The 27,717-nt window shown below is 42.3% G+C and overlaps 1 protein-coding gene across 2 annotated transcripts in view; it reads right to left on the minus strand.

Annotated features, from left to right (window-relative positions):
* Positions 1–27,717, minus strand: part of eys (eyes shut homolog) — a 722,499-nt gene that overhangs the window by 647,055 nt on the left and 47,727 nt on the right. For both annotated transcript variants that reach the window (XM_061910381.1, XM_061910382.1), the window contains exons 2-3: positions 24,097–24,881; positions 11,589–11,705 (exon numbers count right to left, since the gene is read on the minus strand). In XM_061910381.1, coding sequence (XP_061766365.1) covers positions 11,589–11,705; positions 24,097–24,811 — 832 coding nt within the window. In that variant the 5' untranslated portion in view covers positions 24,812–24,881. The remainder of the gene's footprint in view (positions 1–11,588; positions 11,706–24,096; positions 24,882–27,717) is intronic.

Here is a 27,717-nt window from a genome sequence, read left to right on the forward strand (position 1 = left end):
GCGCTCGGGAATCAGTTTGTCTGCGCATTTCAAATAAGCTCAATATAGATCATTAATTCATGTTTGATATTATGGGAAATATGATTTTCAGCAATTAAATTATTATTATAAAACCTTTGATGGTTGTTGAATTGATGGATCAATTTTGAGTAATTAGCTGATTAGGTTAAAATGCACTTGTGCACTAGTATATAGTGCACAAGTGCACAAAAAAAAGTCTGCGGGCTATAGAACGTTTTCCGTTCGGGCTCCAGTACTCTGGAATGCCCTCCCGGTAACAGTTCGAGATGCTACCTCAGTAGAAGCATTTAAGTCTCACCTTAAAACTCATCTGTATACTCTAGCCTTTAAATAGACCTCCTTTTTAGACCAGTTGATCTGCCGCTTCTTTTCTTTCTCCTATGTCCCCCCCTCCCTTGTGGAGGGGGTCCGGTCCGATGACCATGGATGAAATACTGGCTGTCCAGAGTCGAGACCCAGGATGGACCGCTCGTCGGGACCCAGGATGGACCGCTCGCCTGTATCGGTTGGGTACATCTCTGCTGATCCGCCTCCTCTTGAGATGGTTTCCTGTGGACGGGACTCTCGCTGCTGTCTTGGATCCGCTTGAACTGAACTCTCGCGGCTGTGTTGGAGCCACTATGGATTGAACTTTCACAGTATCATGTTAGACCCGCTCGACATCCATTGCTTTCGGTCCCCTAGAGTGGGGGGGGTTGCCCACATCTGAGGTCCTCTCCAAGGTTTCTCATAGTCAGCATTGTCACTGGCGTCCCACTGGATGTGAATTCTCCCTGCCCACTGGGTGTGAGTTTTCCTTGCCCTTTTGTGGGTTCTTCCGAGGATGTTGTAGTCGTAATGATTTGTGCAGTCCTTTGAGACATTTGTGATTTGGGGCTATATAAATAAACATTGATTGATTGATTATAATGCCACTTTGTTTCTGAGGTGGCACTAGTGTTATTGTTTAAATAAAAAAATATAACATAGAATCCGGAGTCGAGTGAGGTCCCACTCTGTTTTGTGTAAAAACAATCAACCTGTGAGCAAATATCACAATATTTGATGCCCAACATAAATAATTGTGTTGATTATATTTCAGTTGTATATATATGCAGTATGTTAGCATATGACTTAAATTTTCAAGGTGGATTGACCGACATTTTCCATTTTGATCCACCATATTAAGCGCAACTGCGCAGAACCCAATTAGGAAGAAATGAATTCACCAGAGTTTGAAGGTGAATCAGATTTGATGATGATGTCTCTTCCCAGGCTTTTCATTGTTATGTTCCTCTTGAGATGTCTGCACATTTATCTTTGCCGTGTCTCTTTTCCTTGCATATTTTCTTTAATCCCCTGCTGATCCAACACTGCTCCTGTCCCAGAGGCACCTCCTGGCCTCCTCTGCGGATATCAATCTCCCCGCATACAACTTCAGGGGCTGCTTGTGCCACTGCTTATTCCCCAAATTGAATTTTCTTCAACAGTATTACACATAAAGTTGCTCCTTTTGTAAATTGCAACACACATATTAATATTAGGTAATGAGCACATTTGGTTAGTTGTTTTATCTTCAATGATGCATTCACACATTCCACATTTTAAACCAGGATAATTATTGTACAGTACTATATTGCATGTTTTTGCATTATTTTATTACTGCATGTCGTACTTCAACGTAAGCGCTTAACTGGTTCCGTGATATCAAAACAAATCAAATCAAACTTTATTTATAAAGCGCTTTTTATACATAAAAGAAATGCAACGCAAAGTGCTTTACAAAGTTAAAAACAATACCACAGTGACCCACATCCCCCATTATCACATATGTATGCACGGATGCTGATACCAAACCATACTTGGCAACCCTCCCGGTTTTCCCGGGAGACTCACAAAATTCAGCGCCTCTCCCGAAAACCTCCCGGAAGATATTTTTCTCCCGGAAATCTCCCGAAATTCACGCCCCCTCCAGCTCCATGCGGACATGAGTGGGGGCAGCCTGTTTTCACTTCCGCTTTCCCGTTATATGAACAGCTTGCCTGACCGATCACGTTACAACATCTATAGATTTTAATAAAAAACTGCACACACAAGGAGACGAAGCAGAAAAATGAGTAAGTTACAGCCATGGCGACGCCGTCTGTAATAGAGTGATTCTATGTTGTCTGTTGCCATCCCCTGGTGAATGTTGGCTAAAGCGTTATGGGGTTAATCTTTGATTGGCCAACGATTTACGTGGTGTTGTGCACCTGACGACAAGTGACTCTCGCCAGTACGCAAATGGCAGAACAAAGGTTACTCAAATAGTGAAAGGTAAGTGTTGTTGTTATTTTTAATAACCAGCAAGCGCAGTACAGTTAGTAGAACAACTGTGTTTTTATTACTGTGTATTTGATAGGTGTCGTCTGAAATTCAACTATTTATTTTATTTATATATATATATATAATAAAATAAATATATATAGCTAGAATGAATTGAAAGTCTTGGTTGACAAGACTTTGCAGCATCGCGTGGACATCGGGGGCGGTACCTCTGGATTGGCAGACCGGGGTGGTGGTTCCTCTCTTTAAGAAGGGGGACCGGAGGGTGTGTTCCAACTATCGTGGGATCACACTCCTCAGCCTTCCCGGTAAGGTTTATTCAGGTGTACTGGAGAGGAGGCTACGTCGGATAGTCGAACCTCGGATTCAGGAGGAACAGTGTGGTTTTCGTCCTGGTCGTGGAACTGTGGACCAGCTCTATACTCTCGGCAGGGTTCTTGAGGGTGCATGGGAGTTTGCCCAACCAGTCTATATGTGCTTTGTGGACTTGGAGAAGGCATTCGACAGTGTCCCTCGGGAAGTCCTGTGGGGAGTGCTCAGAGAGTATGGGGTATCGGACTGTCTTATTGTGGCGGTCCGTTCCCTGTACGATCAGTGCCAGAGCTTGGTCCGCATTGCTGGCAGTAAGTCGAACACATTTCCAGTGAGGGTTGGACTCCGCCAAGGCTGTCCTTTGTCACCGATTCTGTTCATAACTTTTATGGACAGAATTTCTAGGCGCAGTCAAGGCGTTGAGGGGTTCCGGTTTGGTAACCGCAGGATTAGGTCTCTGCTTTTTGCAGATGATGTGGTCCTGATGGCTTCATCTGACCGGGATCTTCAGCTCTCGCTGGATCGGTTCGCAGCCGAGTGTGAAGCGACCGGAATGAGAATCAGCACCTCCAAGTCCGAGTCCATGGTTCTCGCCCGGAAAAGGGTGGAGTGCCATCTCCGGGTTGGGGAGGAGACCCTGCCCCAAGTGGAGGAGTTTAAGTACCTAGGAGTCTTGTTCACGAGTGAGGGAAGAGTGGATCGTGAGATCGACAGGCGGATCGGTGCGGCGTCTTCAGTAATGCGGACGTTGTACCGATCCGTTGTGGTGAAGAAGGAGCTGAGCCGGAAGGCAAAGCTCTCAATTTACCGTTCGATCTTCGTTCCCATCCTCACCTATGGTCATGAGCTTTGGGTCATGACCGAAAGGATAAGATCACGGGTACAAGCGGCCGAAATGAGTTTCCTCCGCCGTGTGGCGGGGCTCTCCCTTAGAGATAGGGTGAGAAGCTCTGCCATCCGGGAGGGACTCAAAGTAAAGCCGCTGCTCCTTCACATCGAGAGGAGCCAGATGAGGTGGTTCGGGCATCTGGTCAGGATGCCACCCGAACGCCTCCCTAGGGAGGTGTTTAGGGCACGTCCAACCGGTAGGAGGCCACGGGGAAGACCCAGGACACGTTGGGAAGACTATGTCTCCCGGCTGGCCTGGGAACGCCTCGGGATCCCCCGGGAAGAGCTAGACGAAGTGGCTGGGGAGAGGGAAGTCTGGGTTTCCCTGCTTAGGCTGTTGCCCCCGCGACCCGACCTCGGATAAGCGGAAGATGATGGATGGATGGATGGATGAATTGAAAGTAAAATATTTCATACATATACAGATACATATATATACATGTGTGAGAAAAATCACAAGACTACTTCATCTCTACAGAACTGTTTCATGAGGGGTTCCCTCAATCATCAGGAGATTTTGATTGAGGGAACCCCTCATGAAACAGTTCTGTAGAGATGAAGTAGTCTTGTGATTTTTCCCACGCATACATATTGCGCTCTACCACGGTATCGAGCAATATTCTCTGGAAAATCCAATCAAGACATATACTATATATATATATATATATATATATAAATAAATGATAAATGGGTTATACTTGTATAGCGCTTTTCTACCTTCAAGGTACTCAAAGCGCTTTGACACTATTTCCACATTTACCCATTCACTAACACATTTACACACTGATGGAGGAAGCTGCCATGCAAGGCACTAACCAGCACCCATCAGGAGCAAGGGTGAAGTGTCTTGCTCAGGACACAACGGACGTGACGAGGTTGGTACTAGGTGGGGATTGAACCAGGGACCCTGGAGCTGCGCACGGCCACTCTTCCACTGCGCCACGCCGTCATATGAAACATATATGAAATACTCGAATTGGTGAATTATACTCGTCCCCTCTTAACCACGCCCTCCACCCAAACCACGCCCCCAACCACGCCCCCCATCCCCCACTTCCCGAAATCGGAGGTCTCAAGGTTGGCAAATATGTACCAAACACAAACACACACATACAACATACACACACATGCAACTATATGGAGAAATGTTTGCATGGCTGAGTACAGAGGGGACATGTGAGCAAACACTATCACAGGAGCCATCTGCACCAGGAGGTCATCGGACCATGGCCACCAGGACGCTGACACAAAAGCGCCCCTCAACCACGGCCGATAACCCCTCAGGCAGATGGCTCATCCGAAGAATGTTGGAAAATGAAAATAATAAAACTTGTAAAATAGTAAGAACCATGTGTAGAGATAAAGAATGAAATACAAGTCAGACATATGAAGATTAATAGAAAAAGATAAATAAATACAAATATATAAATAAATAAATAAAAAATAATAAAATAAAAAAGATATATATATATAAACACATACATATATATATATATATATGCATACATATATATATAGACATATACATACATATATATATACATACATACATATATATATACATACATACATACATACATATATACATACATATACATACATACATATATACATACATACATACATACATATATATATATATATATATATATAGTAAATAAATAAATTAATACAACTAAATACATGATTGAGCTCCTATATCAAAACACTTAAATCTTAAATCGACGCCGCTCACTGACATGAATTGAAATCAAGTGCATGGCCCGGTACAACCGCACAATTTAAACATGTAGCCTTTTGAAAAGAAAAAAACAAAATGTATGGAAAAAAAGTAATTGAATATACTAAGGAAATTATAGTAGATTTTTTAAGTAATTTCATAATAGTTTCCATCATTCACCTTGGAGAGTATCTCGTTCTAGTTGCTTCTCCGGTAGACACACCATCAGCTACTTTTCCATATTCCATCCATCCATTTTCTACCGCTTATTCCCTTTTGGGGTCGCGGGGGGCGCTGGCGCCTATCATATTTTCATGGATAAATGTCTGCAGTTTATATATTATTTTAGAATCCTTGGCTGGCTTTAGACATATTCTGCTTTAGTATGGTACAGACTCTGTTATCCATCCATCGTCCGTTTTCTACCGCTTGTCCCTTTTGGTGTAACGGGGGGTGCTGGAGCCTATCTTGGCTGCATTGGGGTGGGAGGCGGTTTACACCCAGGACAAGTCGCCATCTCACTGCGGGGCCAACACATATTTTTGATTATTTATTCCTTCAATTTAATAAATATCATCCACATCTTCCTCTCGGCACTGTCCTTCTCACCTACTTTACTCTTTCTTTTGCTTAGAAAACATAGTTATGTCCAACTTGAGCGATAGGATCAATGTTAGCAAGTAAGACGAAGGGTGTACCCTAGAATCCAGAAAACGTCTTTAATCCAAGCACATTTCTTTTTTCCATCCCAATCAATGTGGAATTGAGCACACATGTTGGAGTGCAGCTGGCCATTCCCTGTCCTCACCCCCACTTAAATATACATGTCATATTTAAACTACCCACGCGCCTGAGATACCACACTCTGCCCCATGCAACCAATCTTGCTTCGCAGATCCACAGCATCCCAAACATGCTCAGTAGTTGACATACAGTATACGGTGAGTATGCTGGCCATGCAAGAACTGGGATGTTTTCAGCTTCCAGGAATTGTGTAGAGATCCTTGCAACATGGGGTCGTGCATTGTCATGCTGCAGCATGGGGTGATGGTCTCGGGTGAATGGCACAACAATGGACCTCAGGATCTCGTCACAGTTTCTCTGTGCACTCAAAATGCCATCAATACAACGCACTTGCGTCAGTTGTCCATAAAATACACCTGCCCATACCATAACCTCCACACCCACCATGGACCACTCAATTCACAAAGTTGACAACACCAAACTGCTCTCCTACACGATGCCACAAATGCTGTCTGCCGTTTGCCCTAAACAGTGAAAACTGGGATTCATCTGTGAAGAGAGCACCTCTCCAACGTACCAGATGCCATTTGCCCACTCAGGTCGGTTACAACGATGAGGACGACGAACATGCAGATGAGCTGTTTGTGCAGAAATTATTTGGTTATGCAAACCATTTGTTGCAGCAGCTGTACGGGTGGAGGTCCTAGGCTGGTGTGGTTACAATTGGTCGGCGGTAGTGAGGATGGTTAGATGTACTGCCAAATTCTCTGAAACGCCTTTGGAAACGGCTTCCATCCATCCATGTTCTACCGCGTGTCCCCTTTCGCTTATGGTTGAGAAATGAGCATTCAATTCACGGGCAAAGGGCAACTGCACGCTCCCTCAATACTGTAACATCGTGCTGTGTGATAAAACTGCACATTTCAGAGTGCTGTGGCACACCTGTGCAAAATCCATGCTGTATAATTAGCATCTTGATATGCCACACCTGTGAGGTGGAATGAATTATCTTGGCAAAGAAGAAATGGTCACACCTATGGATCATGTTTTGTTTTTGTCATGTTTGGTTATTTTTTTGACACTTGTATCCCACTTTTGCACTTCCTTGTTTCTCTTATCTCCATGGCAACTCATTGATTTTCACCTTGCCCTCAAGTCACGCCCCTGTTCTCAGCTCTCACACCTGTTGTTAATTTTCAGAGCTATTATTTAAGCCACAGTTACCAGGTAGTCAGCCTGGCAACTTCATACATACGCATATTCCTCATCTGCTTCATGCCATGCTATGCTGTTTATTTTTTCCACGCCACGTACGTTTTGTTGTTCATGACACAGTGCAAGTGTTTTTGTTCTTGTTTACAGTTTGTAGCCTTTTTACTAGTCTTTTGTTTTTTCATAGCCCAGTGTTTGTACCTCCTCATGAGTGCCCTTTGTTTGCCTTTTTTTAGAGTTATAGTGTTAAAAATAAAATATGTACTGACATTCACGTCTCGCTCGTGCCAACTATCCTTTGCGTCGGTGAAACAACCCATGTCCAAGTCCAAGTTTGACAGAAATACTCACTAACCAAGTTTAGACAAATTTCTGAACAATATTTGAGAGGGATTAGTCTTTTGTCTATATAGTAAAAGTTTTAGATCTTTGAGTTCAACTCATGAAAAATGAGAGCAAAACCAAAAGTATTGCGTTTATACTTTTGTTCGCGTATATTGATTTTGTTTAATCAACTAGTCCTACTTAGCACTACTGATACATGATGCTTAGTGTTCCACGAGCGAAACTTGTAGTTCATCCTCCTTATAGTCAGGCTAAAAAAATATAAGGTTCGAGATACTTTGTCCCAAATATGTCATTGTTGGCTCTCATTAATTTTGCAATGGTGGTAGCTGCTGTTAAAGAAACATGCAAACTTTGCTCTGCACTCTGTGAAATCAATGCACCGCCAAATTGTTCCGATAATGGGTAAAATGAGCAAAAAACTGTAAATATTACACGTTATTTTGAATGTGCCTATTACTACATTACATTTATACTTACAGCATGTGATGCTCTTTAGAAGGCTTTATAAGCAGAATAGCCTAATCCGCATTAGTTGCATTATTAGCGGCCTCATGCAAACGTTTATTTACAATTTACAATTCATAAAAAAGAGAAATTGTGTGCTGTCTCACATAAAGATTTTGAATGAAAGGCAAGATTCCAAAACATGTGCAGTTCCCCCTTAACTATAGTGAATCAACAAGAGTAAAGGGATAACTATTTATTCATCACTATCCACTAGAATTCAATTGGTTAACAAGGGTGGTGATTGCAAACTTGTTAGTAATTATATTTCAAAAATGTAAATTTGCTGTGAACAAATAAAAGAGAGATACAAGCAATTATCACCTCATGGCCAATTGAAAGGGACCAATAAAGACATTAATACTCTACAAGGAATACCCCAGAGGTAGAGTGGAGGACAGTCAAAACAAGAGAAAATCTCATTTGAAACGTCCCACGAGCTCAGCTCATTATTCTGTGCGCATAGACTTTGGCCTATGAGGGCAGCCAGCTATGGAGCAGCCACCAGCTTCTGCTTGATTAATGAGGGAAATGTAGCAGAGAAGAGGAGGAAGCATAAGCTGCAAAGGAACTCCCAAGAAGCTGATGGGACAGGAGGGAAAGCACGACTTTGGAAAAACACCCAGAGTGGCAATTAAGGATTATATCCAATTAGAAGAGTGGTTAAAAGGACGTTTTTCAGTAAAACACCTTAAGTTGGTAATATCTTATAAATACGTTTTTTTTTAAATACAGCGTAAAATGTCCAGACCTTATTTTCTGGACTATAAGCTACTTTTTTTCCAACGCTTTGAACTCTGCGGCTTATGAAATTGTGCGGCTAATTAATGGATTTTTCGGCCATAATGTTTTGTATTCAACAAACAGTTTACACACTACACTGACAGTGACACCTAAAATGTGTGTTACTGTTTGTGGTATGGCGCCATCTTTTGAACAAATTCACTTACTGCAGTACTGCATGTTGACAATATAGTTTGTGTTTCTGTCACATTTGGGGATGCAACTTGCTGCGGGATCGTTCTTCCAGATCTAACACGGACACTCCGGACGACAGCGTGAAGGTAGAAATATGATTCAATAAATAATACACAGTACTAGACATAAATAAACAAAAGAACAAACGTGCCGATCGCACGGGAAGCTAGGGCAATACTTTAGCACAGGAGCAGGACACAGGAACATACCAAACGAATCCACACCGACTGTGGCGAGCAACGTGAATAAATAGCTCTCTGATTAGTGCTCAACAACAGGTGAACGTGCCGAGCACTAATCAGAGACAGATGAAGCTAATTAACAGCCGTAGTAACCAAAACAAACACCCAAAGTGCACAAAACCGTAACTAAGGGAGTACAAAACTAACAAAACATAACTAAACAAAACATGATCCTGACTACGGATCATGACAGTTTCGTGCCGGAAATATACTCGTCCAACTTTTATAAATTTTACAATATAACTAAAACAATTCATACTTACTGAACTGTTCCATGTGTGAAGTCTGTAGGAGTGTTTTCATGTGTAATTGTTATTGTAATGTAGTCAGGCTAGCATTGGTATCTGCGTTAGTATTATTAACATACAGTGCCATTATTTTGTATTGTATAGCCAACCATGACTAACTACACTAAAGCAAGCTCAGACACAGGCAATTACAGTGTTTGTTAGTCTGGGTGAGGAGTCAGTTGAGCTAGAACTAACCAGTGCCAGGCTGGAAAATTCCTGCACAAATAGCATTTCTCCTAGAATAATACACACAGTGGGGCAAAAATGTATTTAGTCAGCCACCGATTGTGCAAGTTCTCCCACTTAAAATGATGACAGAGGTCTGTAATTTCCATCATAGGTACACTTCAACTGTGAGAGACAGAATGTGAAAAAAAACCCCAGGAATTCACATTGTAGGAATTTTAAAGAATTTATTTGGAAATTATGGTGGAAAATAAGTTTTTGGTCAACCATTCAAAGCTTTTACTGATGGAAGGAGGTTTTTGATCAAAATCTCACGATACACACATTCATTTTTTCCTTAACACGGATCAATCGTCCTGTCCCCTTAACAGAAAAACAGCTCCAAAGCATGATGTTTCCACCCCCATGCTTCACAGTAGGTGTGGTGTTCTTGGTATGCAACTCAGTATTCTTCTTCCTCCAAACACGATGATTTGTGTTTATACCAAAATGGATACATGGATGATACAGCAGAGGATTGGGAGAATGTCATGTGGTCAGATGAAACCAAAATACAACTTTTTAGTATAAACTCAACTCATCGTGTTTGGAGGAAGAAGAATACTGAGTTGCATCCCAAGAACACCAAACCTACTGTGAAGCATGGGGGTGGAAACATCATACTTTGGGGCTCTTTTTCTGCTAAGGGGACAGGACGATTGTTCCGTGTTAAGGAAAGAATGAATGGGGCCATGTATCGTGAGATCTTGAGCCAAAACCTCCTTCCATCAGTGAGAGCTTTAAATGGTTGACCAAATACTTGTTTTCCACCATAATTTACGAATAAATTCTTTAAAATTCCTACAATGTGAATTCCTGGATTTTTTTCCCCACATTCTGTCTCTCACAGTTGAAGTGTACCTATGATGGAAATTACAGACCTCTGTCATCATTTTAAGTGGGAGAACTTGCACAATCGGTGGTTGACTAAATACTTTTTGCCCCACTGTAACTCACATAATGTTTTTTTTTGTAGTGACAGAAGGTGAACATGCATTCTACTGAGGTGCCAAATTATGGCGCGTTCAATCCATCGCAGAACCAAGCAAATATTCTCAAAATCCTAATCATATTAATTCCTAGATGTGATCACAATTATTTAAGGCGCACAACACAAAATAAATGTAACGTTGTTAATTGCAGTACAACGGATATCATTAACACAAATTCTTTAAAACAGCCCACTACCTATAATATGGACTTTTAAAACAGCATATCATTATCTCAAAAAGTGTGATTAGTTAATGAGGTCATTAGAGACAACACTCTTAGCGTCATTCTTCTCAGCGCAACTTGGCTAAAATTTGTCACGTTTCCCGTGTCAGGTAAACCGCAACAAACAGGCCATATGACTCTTTTTCTGACTGTAGTTTCATCTTTGTGAAATCCTGTGTGAGTTATAACAGAATTAATGGCAGCCATTAACTTTTGAAAACTCACAGCTGTATCAAACTTCTGAAATAATGCGATCAGCAGGAACAATGCAATATAAATGACATTTTAATTAGTAGCTGTAAACCTGTGTTTTATAAACTGTGACACGCTCTGTTAGCCCGCAGCTCTTCCCGGCTTTTCTACAGCTGTATATCAGGCCCTCTTAATGCCGCTTTCTGAAGTGTTTGATTTAAAGTGCAGCTGCTGCGATGATTATGATTACAAATATAAAGCGGGATCAAATTTAAAGCCTTTGAGAAAATGCTGATCTTTGATCGGGGAAAAAAAAGTTTTCAGCTTTGACCTTTTCCAGAGAGAGAGAGGCCCCGAGGTGAATGTCACGGTTGGATTTGCTAAACTGCCTACCTGAGAATTCGGCACCACAAAAGCATTTGAAGGAGGTCGATGACACTTGAACGCACGTCCCGTCGGTGCACATCCTCTTGCAGTTTTCCTTTCCAATGACTTCAGAGCAGTTTGTTCCTAACAGAGAAAGTTGATATGTGAACAGACAAGCAACCATCATAAGATTATACACTATATTGCCAAAAGTATTTGGCCACCAGCCTTAACTCACACATGAACTTGAAGTGCCATCCCATTCCTAACCCATAGGGTTCAATATGATGTCGGTCCACCTTTTGCAGCTATTATATATTCTGAGTAGGCTGTTCACAAGATTTTTTTAGATTTAGGTTTATTGGTCCCCACTGGGGAAATTCATTTTCACTGCCGTACATTTAAACATATAGGCATTACACATCACAAAACAAAAATAGCAAACAGACATCATACATGACCGACACATTTACAGGCTTTATCAGACGTGTCGGCCGGGCCTGTTAAGGGCGGCTATAGCTGCAGGGATAAGGCTTTTCCTGAGAGGGGCCCTCCGGAATTTGATGGTTCTGTACCTAAACCCTGATGGTAGTGGGATTATGTATTTGTGTAGTGGGTGACTGATATCCTGGACTATTGTGTTTGCCAGTCGAGCGATGGACCTGTGGTTTGAATCTGAAATGTTGGGTGTGGGTAGGCCGATGATTTTAGCTGCTATGTTTGTAATTCGTGTTAGTTTGGTCCGGTTGGTTACAGAAAGCATGGGGAAAAAAACATGGGGAACAGTACAGAAGGATGGGTTGAACGATGCTTTGGTAAAGTAATAACAGGAGATGAGGTGCAACATATAGTCCTTTAAGTTTTCGGATGGCTGACAGTCTTTGTTGACTTCTTTTTTGAAGGTTGCAGAGTGTGCTTATAAGAATTTGACCATTTTTCCAAAAGTTCCCTTAAGGCCTGGCTCTCAGTCTCCGTTCTAATTCATCACAAAAAGTGTGCTATTGGGTTCAGGTCAGGACTCTGTGCAGGCCAGTCAAGTTCACCCAGACCAGACTCTGCCACCCATGTTTTTAATAACTTTGGTTTGTACACCGGTGCACAGTCATGTTGGAAAAGGAAGGGGTCCTGAGAGCAGCCCATTCTTTCACAAATGTTTGTAGAAATAGTCTCCATGCCTAAGTGCTTAATTTTATACACCTATGGCCAGGCCAAGTGATTAGGACATCTAATTTCTGATCATTTGAATGGGTGGCCAAATACTTTTGGAAATATAGTGTATGTTTGTGCATTATCCACATAATCTGACTGTCACAGTAGGTCTTTGGATTTCTAATAAATAAATAAAAACAAGGCTATTCAGCATTTAATGCTAAAGCAAGGATTACACACCAATAGAAAAAGCTTGAGAATTTTTTTATTTTTTTATTAATGTAGGCTATTGATATTAATTATATTAGCTTGGACGTGATGAGGGCTCAATGATGATTGCGATGTACACCATACAAACATTTTAGCAAGGCAGGCATGCATTAAATGGGTCGTGGTTGCATGGCAGCTTTCGCCATTAATATTCCACCATTGCGTTGTTCTTAATGTGCAAGCCTATTCTATTTTAAGTAAGATATTCTTCCTCCAGCAGATACAGCACTACACCGGGCTTTGAGGTGGGGGGCGGTGGAGAACTTGTGTATTTATCAATTCCGCCTATCTATCATCAACCTGTTAGCATTGCTTCATAGTTAGTCAATAAACATATGCTATTAGTACAAAACCCCAAACCAGTGATGTTGACAAATTGTGTAAATCGTAAATAAATACAGAATACAATGATGTGCAAACCCTTTTCAACTTATATTCAATTGAATAGACTGCAAAGACAAGATATTTAATATACGAACTATAAAACATATTTTCTATTTTTTATTTTTGCAAATAATCATTAACTTTCTGTTGTTCAACAGTCTGGGGTCTCCGTTGTGGTATTTTACGCTTTATAACGCGCCACACATTTTCAATGGGAGACAGGTCTGGACTACAGGCAGTCCAGTCTAGTACCCGCACTCTTTTACTATGAAGCCATGCTGTTGTAACATGTGGCTTGGCATTGTCTTGCTGAAATAAGCAGGGGCGTCCATGAAAAATACCTTGCTTGGATGACAACATATGTTGCTCCAAGACTTTATGTACCTTTCAGCATTAATGGTGCCTTCACAAATGTGTAAGTTACCCATGCCTTGGGTACTAATACACCCCCATACCATCACAGATGCTGTCTTTTGAACTTTCCGCCTATAACAATCTAGATTGTTCTTTTCCTCTTTGTTCCAGAGGACAAGATGTCCACAGTTTCCAAAAACAAATTGAAATGTGGACTCGTCAGACCACAGAACACTCTTCCACTTTGCATCAGTCCGTCTTATATGAGCTCAGGCCCAGCTAAGCCAGCTGCGTTTCTGGGTGTTGTTGATGAATGGCTTACGCTTTGCATAATAGAGTTTTAACTTGCACCTACAGATGCAGCAACAAACTGTAGTTACTGACAGTGGTTTTCTGAGGCGATATCCTTTACAGTACACTGTATGAGTGGCCGTGCGCAACCTGAGGGTCCCTGGTTCAATCCCCACCAAGTACCAACCTCGTCACGTCCGTTGTGTCTTTGAGCTAGACAGTTCACCCTTGCTCCTGATGGGTGTTGGTTAGCGCCTTGCATGGCAGCTCCCTCCATCAGTGTGTGAAAGTGTGTGTGAATGGGTAAATGTGGAAGTAGTGTCAAAGCGCTTTGAGTACCTTGAAGGTAGAAAAGCGCTATATAAGTACAACCCATTTATCGTTTATTTATTTATAAAAATGGGTTACAGTAACCAAAATCTATGATACAAATGTAACACTGTATCACAGAAAAGAGAACAAAAAGAAACACGTTATTTATTAAGCATGTGTATGGGATTTAAATCCTATTCCCTTTGTCTTTCTCCTCTCTCCTACCACTATTTCCCTATTTTACACAGCCGATTGGTTCCCAGCTTCCTTGGTCTTGTAATCCGAATCATTAGTGTGTGTGCACTAAAGCCTATGTGGGTGTAGTTAATGCAATTAATCATTTTATTTCTCAAGTTATGATGTTGTGAGCCGAATCATTAGACACAAGCTGTTTGCACTTCTCATCGTGGCTGCACTTTTGCCCGTATAGGCTTAATATCAATTTCACTATATATAATTTCTTAAGATGTTGTGATCCGAATGAGAATCAGCACCTCCAAGTCCGAGTCCATGGTTCTCGCCCGCAAAAGGGTGGAGTGCCATCTCCGGGTTGGGGAGGAGACCCTGCCCCAAGTGGAGGAGTTCAAGTATCTAGGAGTCTTGTTCACGAGTGAGGGAAGAGTGGATCGTGAGATCGACAGGCGGATCGGTGCGGCGTCTTCAGTAATGCGGACGTTGTACCGATCCGTTGTGGGGAAGAAGGAGCTAAGCCGGAAGGCAAAGCTCTCAATTTACCGGTCGATCTACGTTCCCATCCTCACCTATGGTCATGAGCTTTGGGTCATGACCGAAAGGATAAGATCACGGGTACAAGCGGCCGAAATGAGTTTCCTCCGCCGGGTGGCGGGGCTCTCCCTTAGAGATAGGGTGAGAAGCTCTGCCATCCGGGAAGAACTCAAAGTAAAGCCGCTGCTTCTCCACATCGAGAGGAGCCAGATGAGGTGGCTCGGGCATCTGGTCAGGATGCCACCCGAACGCCTCCCTAGGGAGGTGTTTAGGGCACGTCCAGTCGGCAGGAGGCCACGGGGAAGACTATGTCTCCCGGCTGGCCTGGGAACGCCTCGGGATCCCCCGGGAAGAGCTAGACGAAGTGGCTGGTGAGAGGGAAGTCTGGGCTTCCCTGCTTAGGCTGCTGCCCCCGCGACCCAACTTCGGATAAGCGGAAGATGGATGGATGGATGGGTTGTGATCCGAAACAATATTGCCAGTAAATAGTTGTTGGTTTTCATTGATTATGCATGTGGATTAAAACACTTCTTGTCACATTTTCGATGTTTTGTCCTGTTTAGCAGGCGCATGAGCACTAGAGGTGGGGGAAATAAAGGATATTTAGATGCATCGCAATTCTAACTAGGATGATTATAAAATTGATTAGTACAAGTCAATAATCTATTTAGTGAAAATAATGTAATGCAAACAGTTATAAAATTTGACTGCAGCGGGCCACGTTACAAAGATAACCGACCAACTCCTTATTTTAGGGCACTTATGTTCCAGTTTTCCACACATTGCCATTAATTACCGTATTTTCCGGACAATAGGGACCACCTCATCCGCCTTCTCCGGATTATAAGGCGCACTGCAGATGAATGGTCCAATTTTTTTCATTCACATTTATTAATTTTATTTAATAGTCGATCAACAACATGAACTGTATTTCAAATATAATGTGTAGAGTTTTGCTCTTAGTGATATTTATATGACAAATGTTATTTTGCTTGGCTTCACGGTGGCAGAGGGGTTAGTGCGTCTGCCTCACAATACGAAGTTCCTGCAGTCCTGGGTTCAAATCCAGGCTCGGGATCTTTCTGTGTGGAGTTTGCATGTTCTCCCCGTGAATGCGTGGGTTCCCTCCGGGTACTCCGGCTTCCTCCCACTTCCAAAGACATGCACCTGGGGATATGTTGATTGGCAACACTAAATTGGCCCTAGTGTGTGAATGTGAGTGTGAATGTTGTCTGTCTATCTGTGTTGACCATGCGATGAGGTGGCGACTTGTCCAGGGTGTACCCCGCCTTCCGCCCAATTGTAGCTGAGATAAGCGCCAGCGCCCCCCGCGACCCCGAAAGGGAATAAGCGGTAGAAAATGGATGGATGGATGGATGGATGGATGTTATTTTGCAAAATCCTGCCAGATACAGCCGTATAGTCGCAGTTTAAATCGCAACCTAACAAATGTTATTTACATATATACCGTATTTTGGGCTCTACCGAGGATGTCGTTGTAGTTTGTGTTGTGGTTTGTGCAGCCCTTTGAGACACTAGTGATTTAGGGCTATATGACTAATCATTGATTTTACAGACCATACGGCACATCGGATTATAAGGCGCATTGCCGAAGAATGGTCTATTTTTTTTATCTTTTTTCATATATTAGGCACACCGGATGATAGGGCGCATTATTATTAATATTATTTTGTAAATTGAAAACATGTAATGGTGGTTCTTTGGTGAAAATGTTGCATAGATTATGTTTTACAGATCATCGTCAAGCCGCTTTCTGACAGTCGCTTCCGGATGCGCCGTTTTGTGGGCGGTCTTATTTACGTGGCTCACCTTCGGCAGCGCCTTCTCCCCGTCATCTTTGTTGTAGCGGTGTAGCGTGCAAGGACGGGAGTGGAAGAATTGTCAAAAGATTGAGCTAACTGTTTTAATGACATTCAGACTTTACTTAAATCAATAACGGAGCAGCATCTCCTCATCCGGAAACAACAACACCGGAAATGTGTACCGTGAAAAAACGTCCGACCGCAACTAAAGTTTTTTGGTTGAATAATGAAAACTCACTACACCGGTATGCTTTAATGCTTTCATGGCAAGTTTACTGACATACTGTATTTAAGTAAGAACTTTACATGACTTTATATTAGAAATGGCAAAAGTGGAGGATAAATGTCCCATAACAAGGAGACAGAGGAGAAAGAAGAAGCTTATCGACTCGTGGACGCGCGCATTTTTTCAGGACTTCTGCAAATTAGCAGGTACGAGAAGTTAAGAAAAGTTTATTTTGCCTAATATAACGAAACAAAATGGTAGATCATGTGTGTTACCTTATACACACACCACAATAATACTTATTTGTTTAATGCGCCGACAATCCTTTGAGCGGTGCGGCTTCATAGCCAACCAAAGTTGTAGTAAAACATTTTGATAGAGCGTGTGTAATGTTCTATATTTTAAATGGAACATTTAAAATGTTGGTGTTTTGCTTAATTAACACATATTCTAATCAAAGTGCAGTCTACAATTATCTCTTATGTGTGGTTCGGGCATCTGGTCAGGATGCCACCCGAGCGCCTCCCTAGGGAGGTGTTTAGGGTACGTCCAGCTGGTAGGAGGCCACGGGGAAGACCCAGGACACGTTGGGAAGACTATGTCTCCCGGCTGGCCTGGGAACGCCTCGGGATCCCCCGGGAAGAGCTAGACGAAGTGGCTGGGGAGAGGGAAGTCTCGGTTTCCCTGCTTAGGCTGTTGTCCCCGTGACCCGACCGCGGATAAGCGGAAGTAGATGGATGGATGGATGTTTGATTGCCATCTATTGGTCACACTTATCATTACACCATGTACCAAATAAAACAGCTTCGAGGAGCGTAAGCTCAACCAAACGTATTCTTTGCATTAGGCGCCCCAGGTAATAAGGTGCACTGTCGAGTTTTGAGACAAAAAAGGATTTTAAGTGTGCCTTATAGTCGGTTAAATACGGTAAGTAAATGTGAGAATTCATTTAACTATATCTTTTTACAAATGCACGGTTTCTTTTTAAGTTTTGAGTAATAAACGCTTTATTAAGTGAAATGAAAATACATGTAAAACTGCATCAATATACATAAATTATAGATGCATCAATCAATTTTTCATGGAATCGTGGCTGCAGAATCGTAATTGTAATCGAATCATGAGGTGCCCAAAAATTCACACCTCTAATGAGCACAGTCATCCATCCATCCATTTTCTACCGCTTATTCCCTTTTGGGGTCCCAGTCATTTGAAAGTGAAACAATTTTGCCATCGTCGTTTGTTTTAGGCCTGAACTATATTTTTGAATATTCTTTGGTTGGTTTCAGTTAAAACATTTTTTTTTAAAACGAACATGCCTGTGCTCTTTTATCGTAACTGATTTCATTTGAAAAAAAAAAAAAAAAGAACTGAAATCAAGATAATACATTATTTTCTTAGGCCGCTCCCAGCAAAATCGGTTATTTAACAAATCATTTACATATTGTCTAAATATAACTCGATTGATAAGGCCGGTTAGTACGTAACGTGCATGCCGCTGGCTTGCACGTTACGTACTTAGTCATTCAGTACGTCTTTTGTTTTTTTAAAAACTTACTGGCTGGCATTTAAAATGAGTCACTGACTATTATAAAACAGCAAATGCCTGATCCAACAAAGGTTTGTGTTTACTAATGTACATTTATAAAATCAATACTTCCATGTTCATTTGTCCACAACCTTCTAAACAGGATTTTTCTGTCAAGATGGGCCACGACGAAAATGTATTTGCTGCTAAACTCTCACGGGAAAAGACGGCACCATGGGAATATTTCTACTTGGTTTGTAGGATAAATAATTATGTTCAATTAATCGTATCATGCGCACAGTAACATTGACATGCGCTATGCAGTCACATATCCATCCATCCATCTTCTTCTGCTTATCCGAGGTCGGGTCGCGGGGGCAACAGCCTAAGCAGGGAAACCCAGACTTCCCTCTCCCCAGCCACTTCGTCTAGCTCTTCCCGGGGGATCCCGAGGCGTTCCCAGGCCAGCCGGGAGACATAGTCTTCCCAACGTGTCCTGGGTCTTCCCCGTGGCCTCCTACCGGTTGGACATGCCCTAAACACATCCCTAGGGAGGTGTTCGGGTGGCATCCTGACCAGATGCCCGAACCACCTCATCTGGCTCCTCTCGATGTGAAGGAGCAGCGGCTTTACTTTGAGTTCCTCCCGGATGGCAGAGCTTCTCACCCTATCTCTAAGGGAGAGCCCCGCCACACGGCGGAGGAAACTCATTTCGGCCGCTTGTACCCGTGATCTTATCCTTTCGGTCATGACCCAAAGCTCATGACCATAGGTGAGGATGGGAACGTAGATCGACCGGTAAATTGAGAGCTTTGCCTTCCGGCTCAGCTCCTTCTTCACCACAACGGATCGGTACAACGTCCGCATTACTAAAGACGCCACACCGATCCGCCTGTCGATCTCACGATCCACTCTTCCCTCACTCATGAACAAGACTCCTAGGTACTTGAATTCCTCCACTTGAGGCAGGGTCTCCTCCCCAACCCGGAGATGGCATTCCACCCTTTTCCGGGTGAGAACCATGGACTCGGACTTGGAGGTGCTGATTCGCATTCCGGTCACATAAATACTGGTAAAATCAGTTTTGTTTTAGAGTGTTCAGGTGTACCTAAAGGTGTGATTGGGTGAATCTATATATTATTTCTGAAGTTTATTTGACTGTGTCTGAAAAAAAAATAAATCAGTAAATATGTTTAAAAGTGAACATTTTTAAGAGATAAATACATATTTTTGGAGAGGCTGCGGCATGGAGTGTTCCATTTGGGATCAAAACAGAACACCTCTGCAAAGTGTTTCAGACACACACAGAAAGTAGGTTATAGATGTGACTGTGTAGAAAAATGTAACACGTAATACACACCAAAGTACAAAACTCAAAACCAGTGAAGTTGGCACGTTGAGTAAATGGTAAACAAAATCAGAATACTATGATTCGCAAATCCTTTTCAACCTATATTCAATTAAATAGACTGCAAAGACAATATACTTAACGTTTGAAATCGAAAACTTGTTATCTTCTGCAAACATTAGCTCATTTGGAATTTGATGTCTGCAACATGTTTCAAAAAAAGCTGGCACAAGTGGCAAAAATTACTGAGAAAGTCAATTTTGGAAATTCCCACAGGTGAACAGGCTAATTAGGAACAGGTGGGTGCTATGATTGGGTATAAAAGCAGCTTCCATGAAATGCTCAGTCATTCACAAATAAGGATGGGGCGAGGGTCACCACTTTGTGAACAAATGCGTGAGAAAATTGTCTAACAGTTTAAGAACAACATTTCTCGAGGAGTGATTGCAAGGAATTTAGGTATTTCACCATCTACAACCCGTAATATTATCAAAAGGTTCAGAGAATCTGGAGAAAGCACTGCATGTAAGCAATGAAATTATGGACCGTCGATACCTCAGGCGGTACTGAGTCCAAAAGAGACATCAGTGTGTAAAAGATATGCATGAGCTCAGAAACACTTCAGAAAACCACGGTCTGTAACTACAGTATAGGTTGTCGCTACAGCTGTACAGTAAGTGCAAGTTAAAACTCTACTATGCAAAGCGAAAGCCATTCATCAACAACACCCAGAAATGCCACCACCTTCGCTGGACCCAAGCTCATCTAAGATGGACAAATGCAAAGTGGAAAAGTGTTCTGTGGTCTGACGAGACCACTTTTCAAATTGTTTTTGAAAACTGTGGACGTCGTGTCCCCCGGACCAAAGAGGAAATTAACCATCCGGATTGTTATAGGCGCTAAGTTCACAAGCCAGCATGTGTGCTGGTATGGGGGTGTATTAGTGCCCAAGGCATGGGTAACTTACACATCTGTGGAGGCACCATTAATGCTGAAAGGTACATACAGGTTTTGGAGCAACATATATTGCCATCCAAGCAACGTTATCATGGACGCCCCTGCTTATTTCAGCAAGTTACAACAGCGTGGCTACATAGTAATAGATTGCAAGTACCAAACTGGCCTGCCTGTAGTCCAGACATGTCTCCCATTGAAAATGTGTGGCGCATTATGAAGCGTAAAATACCACAACAACATAGGCTGTACATCAATCAAAAATGGGAAACAATTCCAACTGAAAAGCTTAAAAAATTGCTCTCGTCAGTTCCCAAACGTTTACAGAGTGTTGTTAAAAGAAAAGGCCATGTATCACAGTGGTAAAATGCCCCTGTGCCAACATGTCTGCAATGTGTTGCTGCCATTAAATTCTAAGTTAATGATTATTTGCTAATAAAAAAACAAGTTTCTCAGTTCGAAAATTAAATATCTTGTCTTTGCAGTTTATTTAATTGAACATAAGTTGAAAATGATTTTGTTTTTACTTACGAGTTACACACCCTGCCAACTTCACTGGTTTTGGGTTTTGTATATCCAATTCTTATTATCTCCCGTTTAAGGAGTTAGTGTTGGCGGACAGAAATGTTAGCGACATTAGCATATTAGCTACAGTGCTAATGTTGCTACTCGCTAAAATAAATCAAAGTAATCAAACTTACAGCTCCCATATCTGCAGCTAACTGACCAATAGTTGGCAGAGCTCAAGGCCTTATCTTAATATGTGTATCAAAGCCTGAAGTGTTACACAGAGCAGACCCAGCTAGAGATAGAAGTGGTACCATGTTCATGAGCAAAAAAGTTTTGCTTTCACTTTGCTCTAAAAAGTCGAGCCAAGAAGTGATGAAGATGGTTTTTACATTCGGTGCTGATAAACAAGCTGTAGGGAATAGGGACACACAGTACAGTTATGACATTATCACAAAGTATATTTTGCATAATCGGGAGGCCGTATCCTCAACTGCATATTATATTTTATGCTTGTAAATTTACAGATTTAATCAGGTAAAATGTTTCCTTTTCTGTAATACTACAATTTAATTGTCATCATTCTTTACTCTGACATTCAACCTTTGGTAATTAGGTCACCTGAAGTTGCTCGCTTAATGATCACTTTCACTTTTTCTAAACTGCACTGCTGTTTTGCATCCAAGATTATCCTTCGTTATTGGCAACCAGGGGGTGTTCTGATCCGATTTGACTTGATAATCCTCAGAAGCAAAGATGTTAGTCTGTCAGATCTACTGTCAAATTTGGATTTGCAAATTTGTCAGTTTACCAAATCAGACAAAGCAGCAGTGTCACACACACACACACACACTCACACTCACACACACACACACACACACACACACACACACACACACACACACACACACACACACACACACACACACACACACACACCATGAATTGATTAACGTGGACCCCGACTTAAACAAGTTGAAAAACTTATTGGGGTGTTACCATTTAGTGGTCAATTGTACGGAATATGTACTGTACTGTGCAATCTACTAATAAAAGTATCAATCAATCAATCAACACACACACACACACACACACACACACACACACACACACACACACACACACACACACACGCCACAAAGATTCATATGTTTAGGAGCTGTTGGCCATTGTTTGCTGTTGAAGTGCCATTAAAGACCTACTAAAACCCACTACTACCGACCACGCATCTGATAGTTTATATATCAATGATGAAATATTAACATTGCAACACATGCCAATACGGCCTTTTTAGTTTACTAAATTACAATTTTTGATTTCCCGCGGAGTTTTTTGTTGAAAACGTCGCGGAATGATGACGCCTGTTTGTGACGTTATTGGTCGCGCGGACCTTTTAGCCCAGCACCACTTACGGCTAAAAGTCGTCTATTTTCGTCGCATAATTACACAGTATTTTGGACATACGTGTCGCTGAATTTTTTGCAATTTGTTCAATTAATAATGGAGACTATAAAGAAGAATGCTAATGGTGGAAAGCGGTGGATTGCAGCTGCCTTTAGCAACCGAAACACAGCCGGTGTTTCTTTGTTTATTGTGAGGCTTTATCGAACATGTTTCTCTAACACGTCAACCAGCAAGTTTTTGGATGAGAAAATTGTGATATTAAGTCGGCTTTTACCGGAGGCTTGTGCGGAGTTAGCCTCCTTCCTCCTCCAGCAGCTGTCAAAAAGGCAGCTTTGATCTTGGCTCCTCCATTGGCTTCTCTCAGAGACACTGGCAATCACCGCAGCCCTCCGACTTTCAGGTATGACTTTAGAATCTCACTAAACCACTATTTACACACTAAGCAGATAAGGGATTTTCCAGAATTATCCTAGTAAATGTGTCTAGTAACATCTGAATCGCTCCCACTGCAGTCGCTTTTTTTTTCTTCCCCCTAGTGCTTCACTCTAACTTTCCTCATCCATGAATCATTCATCCTCGCTCAAATTAATGGGGAAATTGTCGCTTTCTCGGTCCGAATCGTTCATGCTGCTGGTGGCTATGATTATAAACAATGTGAGGATGTGAGGAGCCCTAGAACCCATGACGTCACGCGCACATCGTCTGCTACTTCCGGTACAGGCAAGGCTTTTTTATTAGCGACCAAAAGTTACAAACTTAATCGTCGATGTTCTTTACTAAATCCTTTCAGCAAAAATATGGCAATATCGCAAAATGATCAAGTATGACACATAGAATGGACCTGCTATCCCCGTTTAAATAAGAAAATCGCATTTCAGTAGGCCTTTAAGGTTCCCTTAATCGGACCATTTTTTAAACGCGTAAGTCAGCCGTTTATTTCTTGAATCTCCGGTACTTAGCTTTGTATGGACACATTAATCCTTTACAAAGTGAGTTCGGAGAGGAAGTGACGCCAGAAAGACCTCGCCCACACAGGAAGTGATGTCAGAAAGAGCACGCCACAGCCAGCTTCATAATAAAGTGGTTTCGTAGCTTGGTTCTAACCACTGGAAATATCAAAACAAGTCATCCAGACATGCCCGTGTTTCTCCTTCTTTGACATGTAAAGCTTGTGGAAATTTGATTAATTGATTGATTGATTGAAAGTAAGTAATGCAGTGATTTTTGAGAACAAAGTGATGAGTGTCTTTTGCTCTTACCTGTGAAATGTGGAGGGCACAGACATGTATACATTCTCCGGTGTGGATCTGAAGATCCGCTACTCAAGCAGACCCCGTTGTTTTTACAGGGGTTGTCCAAACAGGCGTCCCATTTTTCGCAAAACTTCCCAGAATATCGGTGATGACATCGACAGTAGTAAGCCCGTTCCCATTGGTCCGTTTGACAAACACCATTCCCGGAGCAAAGTGGAACCAGAGCGGAGGACTGACAATCCTGGGTCTTCAACGTCACGTTGAGTCTTAAACCGAGTTTACACAGCTGACTGTCTTTGTCATGCAGAGCTATGAAGTATTGTTGACCAGCTTTGAGCCACTTGCTGTCCATTTGTTCGCTTCTATTTATGTGATGAGGGAAAACAAACTGGTCTTCAGTCAACCCGTTTGTTGAACAGCTCTCGAAGTTGTCCTTAGAGACGTTGAGTAGTTGGATCCCGTACGACTTTAGACTTTCATCGGCATCCATCAACAGCCTGTCGCCATGTTGCAGTTGAAGTGGGCAAATCTGAGAGAACTGAAGTCCCACACAATCTTCAGTGGTGCCACAAATGTTATCCACGAGTGTCCAGTTGACTTGGATAGTTTGCTGGTCAGTGTGCCACTCAAGTGCAACCGGTTTGTTGCAATCAGTTTGGCAAGGACTATGGACTGTGAAGCTGACAAGGATGGATAACATGTTCAATAGTGACGTCTTCATATTTTCTTCTCACTTGTGATTCAGACGTTTCAAGTTGTCATCTGCTGAGTGTCACCAATACTTCCAAAACCTGGGGGACATACATGTTTGCATTAATACATTGCACTCACGACAACTTTGAAGAATTGATATGTTTTTTTGTTTGTTTTAGAGAGGGGGGCAACACGGTGGCACAGGGGTTAGTGTGTCTGCCTCACAATACGAAGGACCTGAATAGTCCTGGGTTCAATCCCAGGCTCGGAATATTTCTGTGTGGAGTTTGCATGTTCTTCCCTCCGGGTACCCCGGCTTCCTCCCACTTCCAAAGACATGCACCTGGGGATAGGTTGATTGGCAACACTAAATTGGCCCAATCAATCAATCAATCAATGTTTACTTACATAGCCCTAAATCACTAGTGTCTCAAAGGGCTGCACAAACCACAACACAAACCACTACGACATCCTCGGTAGGCCCACATAAGGGCAAGGAAAACTCACACCCAGTGGGACGTCGGTGATAATGATGACTATGAGAACCTTGGAGAGGAGGAAAGCAATGGATGTCGAGCGGGTCGAACATGATACTGTGAAAGTTCAATCCATAACGGATCCACACAGTCGCGAATGTTGTCTGTGTTGCCCTTGCGATGAGGTGAAGATTTGTCCAGGGTGTACGCCACCTTCCGCCCGAATGTAGCTGAGATAGGCACCAGCGCCCCCCTCAACCCCAAAGGGATTAAGCGGTCGAAAAATGGATGGATGGAGGGATGCTTTTGGGAGTAACACAGCTGGTCGGTAGAAATGACACCCTGTCTGAGTTATGCTGAGGCCAGTTGAGGAATTTGGTCAACTTGGAGGAATTTGAGGTACAACTGCTGCTCTTCTACATTGAGATCAACAAAAACTCCAGTTGAACTCTATTTAGGCTACGTTTACTCTAAACCGGATAATCCCTTAAAACAGGGGTCCCCAAACTTTTTGTAGCTGCGGACTGGTCAACGCTTGATAATTTGTCCCGCGGCCCGGCGGGGTGGGTATTCTTTTTTAATTTATTTTTTTGTTTTTTTGTCATGAAAAAGGGAGGTTTTTTGGGTTGGTGCACTAATTGTAAGTGCATCTTGTGTTTTTAATGTTGATTTAATAAAAAATAATAATAATAATAAATAAAATAAAAATAAAACATTCTTCTGCGGGCCGGTACCAATCGAGTATGGTGGTTGGGCACCACTGCCTTAAACAAATAATTATTTAGCCTAAGCATTAGGGGTGTGGGAAAAAATAGTTTCGAATACGAATCGAATCGTTTATGTTGTGCGATTAAGAATCGATTCTAATTTTTAAAAAATCTATTATTTTTTTTTTTTTAAATCAATCCAACAAACCACTGCACAGCAATACCATAACAATGCAATCCAATTCCAAAACCAAACCTGACCCAGCAACACTCAGAACTGCAATAAACAGAGCAATTGAGAGGAGACACAAACACAACACAGAACAAACCAAACGTATTGAAACAAAAATGATTATTATCAACAACAGTATCAATATTAGTTATAATTTTAGCATAGCAGTGATTAAAAATCCCTCATTGACATTATCATTAGACATTTATAAAAATAAAAAAGTGTCATAGTGGCTTACACTTGCATCGCATCTCATAAGCTTGACAACACATTGGTCCAATATTTTCACAAAGATAAAATAAGTCATATTTTTGGTTCGTTTAATAGTTAAAACATATTTACATTACTGCAATCAGTTGATAAAACATTGTCCTTTACAATTATAAAAGCTTTTTTTTTTTTTTTAAATCTGCTACTCTGCTACCATGTCAGCAGACTGGGGTAGATCCTGCTGAAATCCTATGTATTGAATGAATACAGAATCCTTTTAAATCGGGAAAAAAAATAGTTTTTGAATCGAGAATTGAATCGAAAAAAAAAATCGATATATTATCGAATCGTGACCCCAAGAATCGATATTGAATCGAATCGTGGGACACCCAAAGATTCACAGCCCTACTAAGCATTGTGTCAGCCACACTAAACCATTAGTTAAGGTTCCCCTCTTTTGATAATTTTTTACACGGGTAAGTGTGCCGTGTATTTCTTGAATCTCCGGTGCTTCGTTTTCTATGGACTCATTGATCGTTTACAAACTGAGTTCAGAGAGGAAGTGACGCCAGCCAGCTTCATAACAACCTGTTTTCATTCGGAGGTAAACACTGGAAAGATGGAGGCGAGTCATCCAGACATGCCGTGTTTCCCTTTGTTTGTGGGAATCACACATGAATACATTACGAGAAAGCCCATCCATCCATCCATCTTCTTCTGCTTATCCGAGGTCAGGTCGCGGGGGCAGCAGCCTAAGCATGGAAGCCCAGACTTCCCTCTCCCCAGCCACTTCGTCTAGCTCTTCCCGGGGGATCCCGAGGCGTTCCCAGGCCAGCCGGGAGACATAGTCTTCCCAACGTGTCCTGGGTCTTCCCCGTGGCCTCCTACCGGTTGGACGTGCCCTAAACACCTCCCTAGGGAGGCGTTCGGGTGGCATCCTGACCAGATGCCCGAACCACCTCATCTGGCTCCTCTCGATGTGAAGGAGCAGCGGCTTTACTTTGAGTTCCTCCCGGATGGCAGAGCTTCTCACCCTATCTCTAAGGGAGAGCCCCGCCACACGGCGGAGGAAACTCATTTCGGCCGCTTGTACCCGTGATCTTATCCTTTCGGTCATGATCCAAAGCTCATGACCATAGGTGAGGATGGGAACGTAGATCGACCGGTAAATTGAGAGCTTTGCCTTCCGGCTCAGCTCCTTCTTCACCACAACGGATCGGTACAACGTCCGCATTACTGAAGACGCCACACCGATCCGCCTGTCGATCTCACGATCCACTCTTCCCCCACTCTTGAACAAGACTCCTAG

Source organism: Nerophis ophidion, linkage group LG09 (assembly GCF_033978795.1).
Source record: "Nerophis ophidion isolate RoL-2023_Sa linkage group LG09, RoL_Noph_v1.0, whole genome shotgun sequence".
Lineage (NCBI taxonomy): Eukaryota > Metazoa > Chordata > Actinopteri > Syngnathiformes > Syngnathidae > Nerophis > Nerophis ophidion.